Genomic DNA, 19,623 nt, shown 5'->3' on the forward strand with positions numbered 1-19,623 from the left:
GCTGCCTTCCCAGGTGGCAGCTCCTCCGGACCATGCATTAATTTCCTCTTCTTCCCCAGAATTCATGGCTTGGTGTCAGAAGGGGAGGGGGGAGAGGGGTGTAGTGGTCGCACCTGACATTACCATGGAAACTGGTTAGCTGGTACAAATGACCATCAACTAGTGTGCCACCACTACTCAGATGGCACTACCGTATTTACTCAAATCTAAGCCGCACTCGAATCTAAGCCGCACCTGAAATATGAGACTCGAAATAAGGGGAAAAAAAATTCCCAAATCTAAGCCGCACCTGAAATTTGAGACTCGAAATTCAAGGGGAGAGAAAAGTTTTAGGCCACACCTCCAAATCGAAACAAAGTTGGTCCATTGTAATATGAGACACAATTTAGGTCGAATGAATGACGATACAGCTACAGTAGTTTGGTTCGAGTCGAAAGCTTAGCAGTTAAGCTTTACCAGGTAGCCATTGCTATGCATCAGGCACTGTCCGTATTTATACTGATACCCTTCCTTTTTCACGTGCTTCGTCTGGTTTGAATCGATTGCTTATTTTGCTTTGATCTGATAAGTGCCGTTTTCAATGTTATAGGTGTTTACGTCAGTCACTCTAAGCTGAAAATGCATTACTATACTGTGTCATGCATTGTTTGTCGCATTCTGATAGTGCGTGTTTACGGCCGGCCTGTCACTGCTCGCGGCATGGCTTGCTTTTGTGCGCGCTACCGCCGCCTACAATTAAAAAAAAAGAGAGGAATCGTCACATTAGCGAAACAATGGCAAGAGACTGCTATTTGTTGTTACTTACACTGCTGCTTTCTTTGATAATGATCAACAAGAACCAAATAATAGATTGCGTATGATATAACATGTTCTGAACGAGAGTTTGGCGAAAATTTTTCTCCGTTTGAAAATCTTTGCGGCCGCTTCTTTAGTACATCAAATTCTGCACAGAAATTAGTCATATTAGATTTAAAAATCTAGTCAGTTGCCCTGCTTCATTTCTGAGTGTATCACTATTAGGCATAAGAGTAATACGAATATAAACATGACACGATACGTATATTCTTCCGCGTTTGCTGTTGTCTCACTCTAGTTTCATAGTTTATTTGGCAGACAGGATTTAAATGAGATAGAAGCAAACACGAAAGAATACATGGCAAAACTTTATATTCGTATTATTCTTGTGGTGAAGAGAATACTGCATGTGATTCACATTTCATCGGGTTCCTATTAGCAACCATCTCTTCTCACAGGTAGGAAAAAATTCAGAACGTAGAGTTGGCCATATTGACAAAAATCACAGTATTACCAGTCGGATTTTCGTAGTACATTGAAATTCGAAGATGAACAATACGGAATTTGTATTTACTTCGTTGGATAATGTATGAAAATGCAGTGGTCGAAACTCGGGGGGAGAAAAATGCTCGTCTTCCAATTTTTTTTTTTTTTTTTTTTTAGATATATATATTATTTACTGACGCAGAGGTTTTGGCGCCAGTATTTATCTTTGTGCCTACAAAGGATGCCTGTGTAGCGCTACATATATTCGACGGCAGAAGTTAGTTGTGGCGGCACCTATCAACATTTTTCAGAACTTCTGCTTGCTTTGCACTCGATTCTAAGCCACAGGCGGTTTTTTGGATTACAAAAACCGGAAAAAAAGTGCGGCTTAGATTCGAGTAAATACGGTACTCCTCAGGTGCGCCCTCTTATGATACCATGCTAGACTTCAACATATAAGGTTGCCCAGAACTGGCCGAAGTCAGTGTTGATGTGAGCAGTGGAGTTTGCACCTATGTGTTACCACATTGGCTACGGCATAATTTTGGTGGACCCTGTTTGTCATGGATGGAACTCTGATACAACTAGGACAGAACTTTGCTTGAGAATTTGGACTGAAGATATTTTGCACTGTTCCTAGTAGCGTTTTGTTTTTATGTCTTTCAACATTCTGTTGTCTGTGTGTCTAGATTGCCATCTGTCATTAGTTATGTGATACACTGAGCAGTTTCTTCTGCCCATGCACTTGACACTGGTTTGGAGGGTACAGCTGTAGATGTAGTTACCAAGTCACCTGACCCCTTAACTGATGAAACGTGATGTAGACCTTTCAGCATGACATATATTACAAGATGACATTATCAAATTTTATTTTTACAATTTCTACATGATACACTGTACAGCAGCTGTAGTACTAATAAAACTTCTGATGCTCTGTTAACAGGTTAAGTGTGTCAGAAATCAAGACAGACAGAGGTATTTCATCAAAACTGATCATAAGTAAATCTAACAGAGAGGACTCTGGTCTTTACATCTGTCAGGCAGGCAATGTCTTCGGTCACAGTGAGCTGTTAATTCATTTGGCTGTACAAGGTAGGACTGCATGCACGTGTTTTACTAATATTTGGAGGATTTATTTTGTTTAGAAATAGTATTACTTGCTTAGGAATGTTCTCTGTTCATTATTCTATGATAGTTGTCTGCATTGTCTTGTATTTTATTATATATCTCTGTCATTAAGGGAATGATGTATGATTTTTAGAGTGCTAAATATAGAACATGAAATAATTATACACTAAATCTTATACCAAAATTGTAGGCAAGGGGTAAACAAATTTAAGTTAGCAGTCTACAATATGATAATACGACAAAAAGGACAGATTGATACTCTCCCCAAAGACAACACATTGACTTGCAGACAGGCACCGTGAAAGGACCATTACATACTGAGATTTCAGCCAAACCCTTCTTCAGAAAAGAAGACGCGTGCACACACACACACACACACACACACACACACACACACACACACACACACAAACACACACACATGACCTTTATCTCGAGCCAGAATGAAACTGGTGAATCACATGAAAGCAGAAATCTATAGTGTGGTGGACAAGGGGGAGGAATAGCAAAATATTGCTGGGTCAAGAGAAGAGAGGTGCATGCCATAGTGTGTGGGGACTAAATGGCAGCAGGACAAGGCTGTCAAGTGCAGCACTGGGAGGCTGTGGGGGAGGGAGGAAGGGGGCAGGTGATTGCAAAAGGAGAGGAGCAGAGAATGGGAAAAGACTGGTGGGTGCACTGTCAGAGAGCAGGGAATGCAATGAGGCTTCGGGGACATGAAATGGGAGGAGGTGAATGGACAAAGGGGATAGATACTGTTGGAAGAAGGGTGTAGGGGCAATAGGTTACCATAGGTTGAGGTCAGGACTATTTCAGGAGTGGAGAATGTGTTGTAAAGATAACTCCCATCTGTGAAGTTCAGAAAAGCTGAGGACGGAGGAGAAGATCCACATGGCTCAAGTTGTGAAGCAGCCATAGAAATTAAGTGTGTTATGGTCAGCCACATGTTGTGCCACAGGTGGTTCACTATGTGCTTGGCCACTGTTTGGTGGTGGCCATTCATCCTCATGGGCAGCTGGTTGATAGTCGTACCAATGTAAAAAGCTGTGTGGTGATTGCATCAGAGCTGGTAAATGACATGTCTGCTTTCACAGGTGGCCTGGCCTCTGATGGGTTAGGATAAGCTTGTGACAGGACTGGAATAGGAAATGCTGAGTGTATGGATTGAGCAGACAGTGGGATGGGATGGGATTGGGAGTGGCAAAAGGATGTGCTAGGATGTTGTGAAAGTTGGGTTGGTGATAGAGTGGGTAAGATGTCCCTCATTTCAGGGTGTGATGATTCAGTTGTTGCAGTCCAGGATGGTATTGGCTGATGAAGGTGGTGTTCCTTTGTATATGGTTCTCGGAGGTGGTGGGGGGATTGGGAATGGTAGGAGGACTGGGGATGTGTTGGGATGGCTGCTTCACAACCCAGCCCATTCAGATTCTCCCCTCCACCACCAGATTTTCTGAACTGCACAGGTGACAGTAACCCTTAATACACATTCTCTGCTCCCAAAATTATCCCAGCCTTCTGTCCAATCACTTTCTCCCGTTTCACATTCTGTCACCCTCATTGTGCACTGTTCTCTGCCAACATTCCCTCCAGACTTTTCTCCTTCTGTGATCCTCTCCATTTCCACTTCCCTTTTTCACCCCTCACTTCATCCCCCAATCCCCCACAATGCTGCACCTGGCAGGACAAGTTCTGCTATCATCTAATCCCTGAATGCTCTGCCAGACACAGCTCTGCTCTCACTCCAGCCATACCACCTATTCCTTGCCCTTCCCCTCTCCACTCCGGATTGTTACTTTCATCTGGGGCGATAGTTGCATTCTGGCTGTGCAGCTGGAGACAGTGGTCATATGTGTGTGAGGTGTACTTGCCTGCGTGAATGTTTGTGTTTTTTTCTTTTCTGAAGAAGGCTTTGGCCAAAAGCCCAACGTGCAAAAGTCTTTTCGTTGTGTCTATCTGAAACTTACGATGAGTAGTGATCTATTCTTTTCATAATATTGTTTATATCTCAACCTGGACTTTCCCTTATATCTACTTTACATATTTATTACATCATAGTTCATGTTCTACTGCTTCAGACTGATTAATAATACAAGCAATATGTAATACATAAGAATTCCCATGTAAAATCTTTTGAAGAAGATTAAACAATTTTTGTCAAAATATATTTTTAGTATGTGTTGAGATCATTCCACTTGCAGTTTTTAGTGAGTTTGGTAGCTTGTTAAACCAAGTCAGAACAGTGATAAGTGAGCTTCAGTCTATCATTTTTAATTTTGTCATGGTGTTGCACTCATGCACATCACAATATATATTTGTTTCATTTTGTGGCTGCAAAAATTTAAATGTATTTTAAAAGGTTTAAAGAATACATTGTTATGTATTCATGCTGCACAAGCCTTTCACACCAAGATTCTCTATGGCCTACTCTATGTATAACCCATATTGTCTTTTTCTGTACTAGTATTATTGTATGTATGTGTATGTCTCCTGCACATCTCCAAAATTCAGTCTCATACCTAAGAAAGGAATAATTTTTGCCTTGAAGCTCTTCAAGCATATACATACCAACAGATTTACAGGTACCATATTTTCAAAATTCTGTGTAGACTATTTACACTGGTGTAGTAGGAATTACCTGTTTTGAATGTCAACCACTAATTTGTACTGAAGTTCACTTTCTGGGCAGGATCAATGAAGTATTTAATTGAAACTTCCTGGCAGATTAAAACTGTGTGCCCGACCGAGACTCGAACTCGGGACCTTTGCCTTTCGCGGGCAAGTGCTCTACCAACTGAGCTACCGAAGCACGACTCACGCCCGGTACTCACAGCTTTACTTCTGCCAGTACCTCGTCTCCTACCTTCCAAACTTTACAGAAGCTCTCCTGCGAACCTTGCAGAACTAGCACTCCTGAAAGAAAGGATATTGCGGAGACATGGCTTAGCCACAGCCTGGGGGATGTTTCCAGAATGAGGTTTTCACTCTGCAGCGGAGTGTGCGCTGATATGAAACTTCCTGGCAGATTAAAACTCATTCTGGAAGTATTTAATTGTTTCTGTTACACCAGTCATTGCAAAAAATTCTATTTCTATCTACTTTTTGCCATAGAAAAAGAGTGCAGTGGCATCTGCATGTGCAGAAGGAATACCATGTTATTAATGTATGTAAGTAAGAGAAAATGATCAAGAGTGTAACCCAGAGGCATACTAGTGGATTGAAAATTAATCACTTTATCATATATTGCTTATGTAATTTTTGAAATTTATTTATGATTCATTGGGTATGTGTCTAAAAGATGCCTAAATGGATCTATAATGTTATAATTTCAGTTTTCTTAGAAGTAACCTGTTGGTTATTGAGTCAAACCCTTCTGTCAGGTCTAAAAAATATACCTTCAGTGTATCTTCTGGTCAAGCAGACAACCTACTTCATGGAAGAACTATGTAACTGCTGTGGTCCAGCTTAACTCTTCTTCTTCTCTTTTTTATCAGTACTCAAATAAATATTGATATAAATACTTTAAAAGTGGGTGTAATAGGAAGAAAGGAAAAAAATAAAAATCAGAAAGAATTAAAGAAATAAAGGCTACAGTGGAGAGAAAGGGGAAGATAGAAGAACAGAGGAAAAAGGGAGGTATGAAGAAGAGAATAAAAGACAAAAAGTAAAACAAAGTGTTATTAATGTTGTTGTGGCCTTCAATCCAAAGATTGGTTTGATGCAGCTCTTCATCTCCAGGATAGATCCCGTGCAAACCTTTTCATATCTTAATAACTACTGCAACTTACCTCCTTCTGAATCTGCTAACCTAACTCATCTCTTGGTCTTCCTCTATGATTTTTACCCCCCCCCCCCCTCTCAATACTTCCCTCCAACACTAAAATGGTGATCCCTTGATGTCTCTGAATATGTCCTGTCAATCAATCCCTTCTTCCAGTTGGGTTGTGCTTCAAATTTCTTTTCTCCCCATTTCTGTTCAGTACTTCCTCATTAGTTACCTTATCTACCCATCTAATCTTCTACATTATTCTGCAGCATCTCATTTCAAAATATTATATTCACTTTCTTCTCTAAACTATTTATCATCCTCTTACATGGCTGCACTCCATATAAATTCTTTCAGAAAAGACTTTCTAACACCGATGTTAACAAATTTTTCTTCCTCAGAAACACTTTCCTTGTCATTGATAGTCTTCACTTTATATCCTCTCTACTTTGGCCACTATCAGTTATTTTCCTGCCCAAACAGCGAAACTCGTCTACTACGGTACTTGAAGTGTCTTGTTTCTCAATCTGATTCTCTTAGCATCATCTCATTTAATTTGACTACATTTCATTATCCTTGTTTTGTTTTTGTTGATGTTCAACTTAGATCCTCATTTCAAGACAATGTCCATTTCATTCAATTTATCTTCCAAGTACCTTGCTGTCTCTGACAGAATTACAGTGTCACTGGCAAATCTCAAAGTTTTTATTTCTTCTCTCTGAACTTTAATTCCTGATCCAATTTTTCTTTGGTTTCCTTTACTGCTTGTTCAATGTGCATACCAAATAACATTTGGAATAGGCTACTACCCTGTCTTACTCCCTTTTCAACCACTGCCTGCTTTCATGCCCCTTGGCTCATATCATTGCCTTCTGGCTTCTGTAAAAGTAGTAAATAGCCTTCCACTCCCTGTATTTTACCCCTGCTACCTTCAGAATTTCAAAGAGAGTATTCCAGTCAACATTGTCAAAAGCTTTCTCTAAGTCTACAAATGCTATAAATTTAGGTTTTCCTTTCCTTAACCCATCTTCTAAGATAAGTACTAGGGTCAGTATTGCCTTGCATGTTCCTACATTTCTCTGGTATCAAAACTGATGTTCCTTGAGGTCAGTTTCTAACAGTTTTTCCATTATTCTGTAAAGAATTCATGTTAGCATTTTGCAACCAGGACTTATTAAACTGATAGTTTGGTAATTTTCACACTTGTGAGCAGCTGCTTCCTTTGGAATTGGAATTGCTATATTCTTCTGGGTGTCTGCACACCAGGTGGAAGAATTTTGTCATGGCTGGCTCTCTCAAGGCTATCAGTAGTTCTGACAGAATGTCATCTATTCCCAGGGCCTTGTTTCATTAAGGGTAAGATATATGGTAGATAATATGAGGTTAGGCCATGATTTCCAAGAATTTATATTTTACTTGACATATAACACCATTGTTAACTTTGATGTATACTCAGTGGCATTGATAACAGAGACCATTAAACTCTAACCCTTGATGAACTATGTAACATTTTTGTAACAAATAATTCAAAAAGCTTTTTTCCATCCAAATTATTTCTTTCATACGAAAATAAATTGTAACAGACAGAAACCAGGTTAATTCTACACTGGCCTACAACACTGTTGGAAGGCCTTAAGCCAGTATACACTGCCTGGTAAAACATTGAGGGACTTAGAAGAAGAGGAGGACATAAAATAAACTTCATGCTCTGGGACGGTATGTGATTTCATTTCAGTGATTACAGTATCGAGTCAAATTGTGGAACAACTTGGCAATATGTCTTCACTTATCAGTATGACACTGCACACTCTCCACTATGAATACATGCACTTATTTGGTTGGGCAGGGTGTCATAAATCCATTGCATCCTTTCCTGGTGGATTTGCCATGTCTGGGTGAGTGTAGTCCTGTTGATAAATCACACTACAATGCTGTTGCATGAGAGGTAACAAAGGAGGATGTAAGATGTCAGTGACATACCCTTGTACAATCAGAGCTCATTCCAGTGCTACCAGTGAAGACCTGAAATCATACCCAGTAGCTCTTCAGATCGTGCTGCCAGAAAAAACACTGCTTTGTCTCTTCTAAACACTGGAAGAGTGGGACATCTCCACAGGTTGCCATCATACTTCCTGAGAATGGTTGTCTGGTGTACTACAGAACCATGATTCATTGCTTCCATCAATGGTTCATGCTTCCTGGCCATGGCACCACTCCAAGCGCAGTTGTTTGTGTTACACAACAGCGACATAGGCATGGAACAGTAACTCACTAGGCTGGCTGTTGCCATGCTCTGATCAATGGTGCAGGATGACACAGAATGTTGAAAGGATTCCATTATTTACTTTTGGATGGTAGGCATGAGTGAGAAGGCATTATGACATGGTTTGTGCACAATAAGGCAATCCTCCTGTTTGGTGGTTAGACAAGGTTGACCAGAACAGTGATGATGAGTGTGCTTGCTCTCACATTCCCATGCAATCCAAAAGTGTGCCACTGCCAGATCTGAGTGCCCCACAAATATGAATATTGTATGTTTCAATTGGTTAGCCACATGGAAATCCACATGAGTCCCCTTTCAAACTCTGTCAGATGCTAGTAATGCTGTCTGACACGAGCATGCAGCAACTCTGTGTCCACATGATCATTCAACATGTGATGCTGTTCATGCCCCTTATATACCCTACCAGATATTGTAACAACACTAACAAGAATAACACTAATGCACTCTTGTGGCTATTCTGTCTGTCAAAGAGAATTGCAACTCTAATCTTCAACACAGCTGCTGATGGTGTGTATATGATGAAGCTATACTGACATCCAACCTTGTCTTCTGGGTGCTTCACTTCTTTTCCTTCTCTTTTTTTTTTTCAGGCAATGTAAATGGAACTTCATTTCCTGAATAACTGCTTGGTATTATGATTATACCGTATTTAACTTTCCATCTGCTATATCAGTACACTCAGTGTCTGTCTTAACATGTACCTATATTTCAGTATTATGAAAAGGATAGTTGCTACTCACCATATAATGGAGATGCTGAGTTGCAGAAATACACAACAAAAAGACTGTTGGAAAGTTAGCTTTCAGCCAACAAGGTCTTGTCAAAAATAGACAACACACACATGCAAACGCAACTCTCACACACATGACCACAGTCTCTGGCAGTTGGAACCATACTCAGTTCATCACTAGCTGCCAGAGACTGTGGTCATGCATGTGTGTGTCAAGGGGGGGGGGGGGGGGGCTGTCTATTTTTGATGAAGGCCTTGTTGACCGATGGCTAATTTTCCAACAGTTTTTTCCATTGTTTCATGTAGCTATATTTGTTATTTTTAAGAAATGTTGAACTTTTCTTATTTTTCAGAACCACCTGATCCTCCACTTGATATTGAAGTGACTGAAATTAACAGTAGGTCAGCTCATTTGTCATGGCACAAACCATTTGATGGCCATAGTCCACTGACAGGATATCTAATACAGTACAAACGAGGAATCAGCCTTGCTAATGATTGGCAGCATGCAGATGTTGTCAACATCTCTATTCCCACAGGTCTGGGTAACTTAAGAACAAAAAAGTGAGTAACTACATTGCAACTTTTGCCTTTTGTATCATTGCTAGTTTCAGAAACAAATTGAGCATATTTCTACTCTTTAATGTCATTTGGAATAATTTTCTGAGGTTAAGCATAACTTAGAAAATTGTACTGATTGAACAAAAACAAGCAATGAAAGTTACATTGGTGTACCTATATAGTAAGTGTCTCAGGGCAGACTAATGTAATCTTGACTTTGTGCCTCTTTGAGTTTGGTAGTGAATTACATGACAACTATTTTTTGGAAGTTTCTCAGACATCTTTTACTCACCCTAAGTTGTATGGATTGTCAAGTGGTATTACAGTTTTGTTAGTGATGAGTGTAATAAGACATCCTGTGAAACATTACTGAATGCCTTCTCTGAAAACTACCTGGAACAGATAGTACAGAACCTCACTCATGATGGAATTATTTTGGATTTTATGGCAACAAATAGACCTGACCTCTTTGAGGATGTCCACATTGACACTGGTATTAGTAACCATGATGCAGTTATGGCAATAATGATAACCAGAGTATAAAAGACAACTAAAACAAGCAGAAAGATACATGTGTTCAGTAAACTAAATTAAAAACTCAATATTGTCATATCTCAGTGAGGAACTTGAAACTTTCAGCACAGGGCAGGAGCATGTAGAGGAGCTATGGCTCAAATTTGAAAGAATAGTTAACCATGCACTGGCTAGGTAAGTACCTGGTAGAACAGTTTATAATGGAAGGGACACACTTTGGCATACAGTCACTGTAGAGAAATGTCTAAAGAAACAGAGATTACTGCATAATAGGTGTAAAAGAAAATGTAGGGCTATAAATAGAGAGATGCTGAATGAAATGTATTTGGCTATCAAGAGAGCAATGTGTGATTCCATCAATGACTACCATAGCAGAATGTTGTCAAATTATATTTCCAAAACCCAAAGAAATTCTGGTCATATGTAAAGGCTGTTAGTGATGCCAAAGTTAGTATCCAGTCCCTAGTGAGTGGACAGGAACTGAAATTGAGGGTAGCAAAGCAAAAGCTGAAGTGCATAGCTCCATTTTCAAATGTTCCTTTACAAAGGAAAACCCAGGAGAATGCCCCAATTTAATCCTCATAGCACTGAAAAGATGAATGAAACAAGTATTAATATCAGTGGTGTTGAGAAACAGCTGAAATTGTTAAAGCTGAACAAAGTTATAGGGGCCACTAGAATCCCTGTCAGATTCTATACTGAATTTGCAGCTGAGTTAGTCCCTCTTGTAAACATAATCTGTTGTATACTTCAAACAAAAAATAGTGCCCAATTCTTAGAAAAAAACACAGGTCACACCCATCTGCAAGAAGCGTAGTATCAGTAACCCACAAAATACCATCCAATATCCTTGACACCAGTTTGTTTTAGAATCTTAGAATGTATTCTGAGCTCAAACATAATGAGGTACCTTAATGACCTGCTCAATGTCAACCAGCGCAAATTCCAAAAACATCGATCATTTGAAACCCAGCCTGCACCTTTCTCATATGACGTACTGAAAGCTTTGGATCAAGGCAGTCAGGTAGATGCAGCATTTTTTTGATTTCCAAAAAGGATTTGACTCATTACCACATCTCTGCTTATTGTCAAAAGCATGATCATATGGGGTATCAAAAGAAATTTGGGATGGGACTGACAACCTTTTGGTAGGGAGGATGCAGCAAGTTGTCTACATCATCAGATGTAGAAGTAACTTAAGGTGTCCCCCAGGGAAAAGTGTTGTGACCCTTTCTGTTCATGTTTTATATTAATGACCTTGCAGACAATGTTAATAATAACCTCAGACTTTTTGCAGATGATGCATTTATCTATAATGAAGTACTACCTGAAAGAAGCTGCATAAATATTCAGTCAGATCTCCATAAGATTTGAAAGTGGTGTAAAAATTGGGAACTTGCATTAAATGTGCAGAAATGTAAAATTGTGCACTTCACAAAATGAAGAAATGTATTATCCTATGATTATAATAGCAATGAGTCACTGTAAGAATTCACCAACTTAAACAAGTACCTGGCTGTAACACTTTGTAGGGCGATGGAATGATCATGTTGGCTCAGTCATGGATAAAGTGGGCAGCAGACTTTGGTTTCTTGATAGAATATTGGTGAAAAGCCGTGAGTCTACAAAGGAAATTGTTTGCAGATCAGTTATGCAACCCATCCTAGAATATTGCTTAAGCATGTGGGACCTATTCCAAATATAACTAACAGGGGACATTGAACGAATATAGAGAAAGTCAACATGAATGCTCAAATTTTTGTTCAAGCCATGGGAGAGTGTCATGGAGATGTAGAAAGAGCTGAATTGGCAGACTCAAAGATAGATGTAAATATTCAAAGAAAGCCCACTGCCAAAATTTTAATAACTGGCCTTAAATGATAACTCCAGGAATATACTACAACTGCTTATGTATCACTCCTTTAGAGATTGTTAGGAGATTAAGTTAATTACAGCATGCACAGAGGCAATTAAAAAGTCATTCTTTCCATGTCCATAAGTGAATGGATTGGGAAAAAGATCTTGAAGTTGCTACAATGGGACGTGTCCGCTGTGCACTTCACAATGGTTTGCTGAGTATAGAGGTGGAGGAAGTCTGCAGTGGGATGCCAATCCAAGCAGATTTGGAATGCAGTAGTCATTATACTGAGTACAGGATGGTGAAGATAGATTGTGTAAATAGGAAGCAGACTAAAAGATTTATCTGTGGAAATCATAAAGTGATTGCATTCAAGAAGTGGGCTTATGTACAAGTAATAAGTGTGAAATAGACTAGCAAAGGAAGAGTGTGTGTGTGGAGACTGAAACACTACAGTTACTCCACAAACCTTAATTGTGATGAAATTCAGTCAGTGATAGTGCTGTTTATCATTTTATGAGCCAGATTCTATTTAATAACTGTGTTATTGTGCAAAGATTAGGAATGTGTGTAGGTCATAACCCTCATTAATAGCTTGAAGAATTACAAACACAGTTCATTATAGACAGCACCACTCAGTTGTTTGTTTGTGAGAATGTTTATTACATTTATAGAATCACCTGAAACAAATGTGGACAAATTTGACTCGTAGCTGAACTAATCCACTTGCTTATATGTTTAGAAATATATTACTTGTTTTCTCTTCAGCCATATCCTTCTGATATGATAACTCTCAGCAACTTGCACAATGATTTAGTACTCAAAAGCAGTCAAATGCTCCACAAATTAAAGTCCAGAGAATTTGGGGGCAATGGAAACTGTCCACCTGTTCCTATACCCATCTGTCACAGGATCTGTTATTTATAAAAGAACAGGCATTCATGAAAGCATATATTCTGGCAGATCGATTACAGTATTCTGTAAGACAGCATTGCAAGTTCATCTGTTGAGCCTAAGTGGAAGGATATGAGACCCTGCCAAATAGTCACCAGCAAGGTTAGCCAAAAAGTTGACTGAATATCTGTTGATAATGCTTTGCTTCAGTATTTGTTGAGGATTCACTTTAGACCATACATGCTGAATGCAGAAATTTACAATCTGATCATGCTGAAATGCCACCTCATCCATTAACCCATATGCAGAAGTGTACCCAAGCAGGAAAATCAACTGCTGATACTGCCTACATATGTTATAAATAGTATGGATACAGCAGGTTATCATATAACAACCTCCAGACAGTCATGTGGCTACTTGTTGCACAGACATTAGGACAAGTGCCAAGTATTGAAGAATTGCTTCCTCCATGCACTTATTGGGGCAATTACATTCTGGAAATAACCCTCTAAAAAGTATTTTAAGCACTATGGCCATAATCTTATGCAAATCCATACATCAAAAGGCCATTTCCCAAGTCAGGATTTGTGTATACTTCCATTGCACTGTATACATATACATCTACATCTACACGCCTACTCTGCAAACCACTGTAAAATGCATTGCGCCATGTACCGGGGTTACATCCCATTACATTTGCGTATGACTCCTTAAATGCCTCCTTGTGTATGTGGTACTTTGTCTAATATTGTCTTCATGGCCCCTAGGGGAACTATACAAAGAATGCTATTGTGTATTCCTAGATTCCACACATAATACTGGTTCTTAAGCTTTGTAATTAGGCTTCCATGCAATAGTTGTCCTCTATGTTAAAGAGACTGCCAATTTGGGTTTTTCATCATTTCTGTGACCCTGTTCCATGGATAAAACAAATAATTCATGATTTGTGCTGCTCTTCTTTGAGCCCACTCAACATACCCACATATAATTATTTGGTATGGGGTCCCAAACACTTCAGCAATATTCCAGAATGGATCACATGAGGTTTCATAAGCAGTGTCCTCTGTAGAGTGATTTCTTTTTCACAGGATCCTACCAATGAACTGAATTCTGTCACCTACCTTATCTATAAATAAGCCTTTGAAGTCATTCCGTTTCCTATTCTTACAAACTGTTACATCAAGGTATTTGTATGAGTTGACTAGTTCCAATTGTAAGATTGATACTGTAGTTACAGGATACTACATTTTCTCATTTTGTGAAGAGCAAAGTTTTACAGTTTTGAATATTTAAAGCAAGTTGCCAATCTGTCTGTGACTTTGAAATCTTACCAAGTTCTGACTGAATAAAAAAGTAAAGTAGCGCTCACAGATTAGAACGTAGGTCTGTTCTGACTGGCCAACTATTGCCTACAAGGCAGTATGAGGAGCAATATATGATCATTGGACATGTGATCAGCATGTCGCCAATCCCTCCAGCTATTATTGTCAGTAGATGAATCCTAATGACACTGCTGCTTCTTTATTCAAGCAGCTCCTTGTTTGGCCTCTTAGAGGTTGAATGGACTCTGTACCAGACCTCTCCACCTCAGAAAAAATCTGAGGCAGTGCCAGGAATTTAACATGGGTCATTCCACACCAAAGGCAGCACCGATAACCTTTCAGCTACAGAGGCAGTCTCTGACTGAATATTTTGCAGCTTATTTCAGATAGCACTTCATTACAGTTAGTAACATCATTTACAAAAAGTCTGAGGTTACTATTAATATTATCTCTCAGGTCATTAGCAAACAATATGAACAGCAAACGTCCCAACACACTTCTTTGGCCCATTCCTGAAGGAACTTCTACACTTTTCAATGACTCTCCATCCAAGATAATATGCTGCATCCTCCCTACCAATAAATCCTCAATCCAGTCACAAATTTTGTTTGATACCTCATATGACTGCACTTTCCTTAATAAAAATTGATATGGCACTGAGTCAAATACTTTTCAGAGGTCAAGAAATATAGCATCTATCTTATTGCCTTGATCCATGAAGTCATGTGAGAAAAGTGCAAGCTGACTTTGCCAAGACTAACTTTTTCAGAATCCGTGTCAACCATTAAGTTAATACAATCTATGGATGAGTTCATTCTGTCTCAAATTCATTTAGTAAGTGTGAAAGCGTAATGAAGATTGTCATCCCCAACACTTATGGCAGATACTGTAAAAGAGACTTTATGCATCATGAAGAGGTTTTCATTCTGGAAACCTCCCCCAGGCTGTGGCTAAGCCATGTCTCCGCAATATCCTTTCTTTCAGGAGTGCTAGTTCTGCAAGGTTCGCAGAAGAGCTTCTGTAAAGTTTGGAAGGTAGGAGGCGAGATACTGGCAGAAGTAAAGCTGTGAGTACCGGGCGTGAGTCGTGCTTCGGTAGCTCAGTTGGTAGAGGACTTGCCCACGAAAGGCAAAGGTCCCGAGTTCGAGTCTCGGTCGGGCACACAGTTTTAATCTGCCAGGAAGTTTCATATCAGTGCACACTCCGCTGCAGAGTGAAAATCTCATTCTGGAAACCTCCCCCAGGCTGTGGCTAAGCCATGTCTCCGCAATATCCTTTCTTTCAGGAGTGCTAGTTCTGCAAGGTTCGCAGAAGAGCTTCTGTAAAGTTTGGAAGGTAGGAGGCGAGATACTGGCAGAAGTAAAGCTGTGAGTACCGGGCATGAGTCGTGCTTCGGTAGCTCAATTGGTAGAGCACTTGCCCGCGAAAGGCAAAGGTCCCGAGTTCGAGTCTCGGTCGGGCACACAGTTTTAATCTGCCAGGAAGTTTCATATCAGCGCACACTCCGCTGCAGAGTGAAAATCTCATTCTGGCTAAGCCATGTCTCCGCAATATCCTTTCTTTCAGGACTGCTAGTTCTGCAAGGTTCGCAGAAGAGCTTCTGTAAAGTTTGGAAGGTAGGAGGTGAGATACTGGCAGAAGTAAAGCTGTGAGTACCGGGCGTGAGTCGTGCTTTGGTAGCTTAGTTGGTAGAGCACTTGCCCGCGAAAGGCAAAGGTCCCGAGTTCGAGTCTCGGTCGGGCACACAGTTTTAATCTGCCAGGAAGTTTCATATCAGCGCACACTCTGCTGCAGAGTGAAAATCTCATTCTGGAAGAGATTAGCTGTTAAAATCTTAAGAGCATTCTCAACATTTTAAGAAGATATTTAGTCAACATGTAGATTTAAAAGCAAGGAAGAAAATGAGGTCAATGATTGACATCTTGGAAAGCAAGGACTGTAGAAGAGAAGTTTAAACAGTGATGTTTTGAAGAACAGGAAATGTGGGTCTAGCAAATACTTGAGTTCACATAGTATATATTAAAACCACTAAAAATTCTTCCATGTCGAATACCTCCCACCTCATTTAACTCAAACATCTCTCCCTAAAAGTCTTTCCATGAATGAACACTGCTGATAAACTATCTTTATTCAAATACACTAGTGGTAATAAAGGACATTCACAAATTGGTAAACTGAGGCCCTCCACAAACATAACACTTACATCATATTTTCTTGTACAGGGTATATAAAAAAGAATCATCCAATTTGGCATGTCTGCATTTCTGAATCTAATAAACATATGCAATGAATTTTATTTTTTGATGAATGGGAAACTCAAAAAGTTTTTCTATGCCTTTTCATAGGTGTTTAGAATGCCCCCCATGAGATGCATGGCAGATATCAATGCGGTGTTCAAATTGTTCCCACACGGCAGCGAGCATGTCATGAGTTATAGCTGCCACAGCTGCCTTTATGTGATGCCTAAGTTCATTCATTGTTGTTGGTTATGGAGGCACATGAACAGAGTTTTTTATAAACCCCACAAGAAATAATCACTCAGTCAGGCCCAGTGACCTTAGAGGCCAGTAATGTCAGACTGAATCATTTGGTCCTGTGTGACCGATTCTTCAGTAATACTTTGATTTGACTGATGACCATAGATGTTAAGTCCCATAGTGCTCAGAGCCATTTGAATACTTTGATTTAAAAATTCGCACACTTTCAGTGTGGCAGTGCCCTATTCTGTTGGTAAATGAAGTTGTTGAAATCAGTCTCTAACTGTGAGAAAAGAAAGTTTGCAAGCATATCAAGATATGTGCTTCTTCTAACAGTGTTCTTGGCAAAGAAAAGTGGACCATACACCTTTTCCCATGAAACTGCACAAAAGAGAGACCCTCTCATGTTGTACAACTTCATGTGGTTGTTTTGTACCCCATATTCTCACATTATGACAGTTCACCTTTCCATTTAAATGGAATGTTGCCTCATCACTAAACACTAAGCATGGAACAAAACTGTCATCCTCCATCTTGCCAAGAATGATATTACAGAACTCCACACATTTTACAAAGAGCTTGCAGGAGCTGAATTTTGTATGGTTTCATGTGTAAATGTTGACACAATACATGCCAGATGGACATTGGGGGCACATTGAGCTTTTGAGCTGCACGGCAAACAGATTTCTGCGGACTCCTTATGTAACTATGGCAGATGCAGCTGATGTCTGTGTCAGACAGTGGGGATGGCCCAGCAATTTGACTTTACATAAACAACCTGTTTATCAGAATTCTTCTTGCCATTATCTAATCATCTGTGCTGTGGGAGGATCCACACCATACCATGTATGAAAGCCACAATGTACAGTTATCACTGACCCACACTGTGACAAACATAGAACATAGAACACTTTCTGTTGTCCTGACATCATTTTTACTAGAACTGAGGGTGGGCAAGCACTGCTGCTACCTATGAGGAACCATGTTAAACTTGAGAGTCTTTCCAACAGTACATTGTTCATGCACATATCTCAAATAACATAATAGTTGTGATTTTTTTAAATTGGATGATGCTTTTTGATACACACTGTATTTTGCAAAATTTGTCATGGTGCTCTGTCTAAATGACAGAGCAGTATGACATGTGGACATGATAAGTGACCACACCAACTGCCACCAGAAAAACTTTGCATGGGCAAGACAATGGCTGATGAATTATTAAAGGCTGGTATAGTCAGACTTTTGGACAGTTCATGGACTTCAACCACAAAACTAGTGCCAAAAAAAGATGGTAATTTTTGTTTATGCGGTGACTATAGAATTATTAATGCACATTCCACAATTGACAGTGACACAAAACCAAATATCCAGGACTTTACCCACATCCTTGCAGGAGAATCTGTCTTCAGTGTTCTTTATTATTACTTTATTACTATATCTTCATCCTTTACCAGCCATGGCTGGACAGACTGCATCACATATACGATGTTTATCAACAAACATTTATACAACACCATATACAAAATTTATATTGCAAATAAAAGAAAATATTTATGCAGTGCACAAAAACACATAGAACATAGAGAAAATGAAATATAACTAAACAGGAAAGTAAAACTTCATAGCAGCAAATGAAAATACCATAAAGCAAAATGTTTACAAGACCATGTACATCACACACATAAAGTTTCATTTTGGCAAAATATGTACTTTAAGTAAAACACAAAATTAAATGTGCAGTTAACTGAGAACATAAAAAGAAGATTAAATTTAGGCAAAATTATATATAAAACATAACAATATTTATTATTTTGTCCATTCACTAGAACCACTGTTGAAAAACTCTTCCAAGGAATATAGGGGATGTTGTTTCAAGTCCTGAGCAATTTTTTTCCGAAATAATTTAGGTGGCAGGGATTTCACTTCTGGAGGCAGTTGATTGTACATTTTTATGGCGACTGTTGGAAAGCTGTCTTGTGTACTTGAAAGGTGACACCTTGACACTTCAATGTTCGTCTTACAGCGAGTGTCATGATTATGTATTTCTTGTCTTATGCTAAAATTCCTTTGATTTTCTTTTATGTAAATGAGGCAGAAAAACACATACTGGCTAAAAACAGTCATTATGCCTAGCCTGGTGAAAATAGGCTTACAGTGGTCCAGTCTTTTGCTAGAGGATATGATTCTGATCGCGCTTTTTTTTTTTTTTTTTTTTTTTTTTTTTTTTTTTTTTTTTTTAAATAGCAACACATATTTGCTGCCTGAGGAGTGTCCCCACAACAGTAGTCCACAGCTAATGTGGCTGTGGAAGAGTGCATGGTAGACTATTGTGAGAAACTGGTCAGTTATTACCCTCTTCAGCTTCCTCAGGAGGTATAGTACCCGAGAAAGTTTGGTGCATACATATGCAGTGTGATCATTCATGGAAAGTTTACTGTCAATCTTGAAGCCCAGCAGTGTGACAGTCTCCATGTTTTCTTGGTCTTCAATGTTGGTTAGACTGCATATCAGATGTTGGGGTTTTTCTTCATTTATCTTCATTTTGTTTATGACGAACTATTCTTTTATTTCTTCAAACATCAAATTTGATGCACCAAGAGCTTCTGCGGCTGTATGTCCTTTGGCAATAAGGGTAGTGTCATCTGCAAAGCGGCTGTATGTCCTTTGGCAGTAAGGGTAGTGTCATCTGCAAACTGCAACATTTGACTATTACAACTCATATCATTGACATATATGAGGAATAGGAGAGGTCCTAAGACTGATCCTTGGGGCACTCCATGTTCCAGTTTTT

General features: G+C 39.3%; 1 protein-coding gene across 1 annotated transcript in view; it reads left to right on the forward strand.

Moving 5' to 3' along the window:
- LOC126143752 (Down syndrome cell adhesion molecule-like protein Dscam2) overlaps positions 1–19,623 on the forward strand; it is a 726,918-nt gene that overhangs the window by 491,836 nt on the left and 215,459 nt on the right. Inside the window, exons 17-18 of the mRNA XM_049915449.1 lie at positions 2,225–2,373; positions 9,540–9,750. Coding sequence (XP_049771406.1) covers positions 2,225–2,373; positions 9,540–9,750 — 360 coding nt within the window. The remainder of the gene's footprint in view (positions 1–2,224; positions 2,374–9,539; positions 9,751–19,623) is intronic.

Source organism: Schistocerca cancellata, chromosome 1 (genome assembly GCF_023864275.1).
Source record: "Schistocerca cancellata isolate TAMUIC-IGC-003103 chromosome 1, iqSchCanc2.1, whole genome shotgun sequence".
Classification (NCBI taxonomy): domain Eukaryota; kingdom Metazoa; phylum Arthropoda; class Insecta; order Orthoptera; family Acrididae; genus Schistocerca; species Schistocerca cancellata.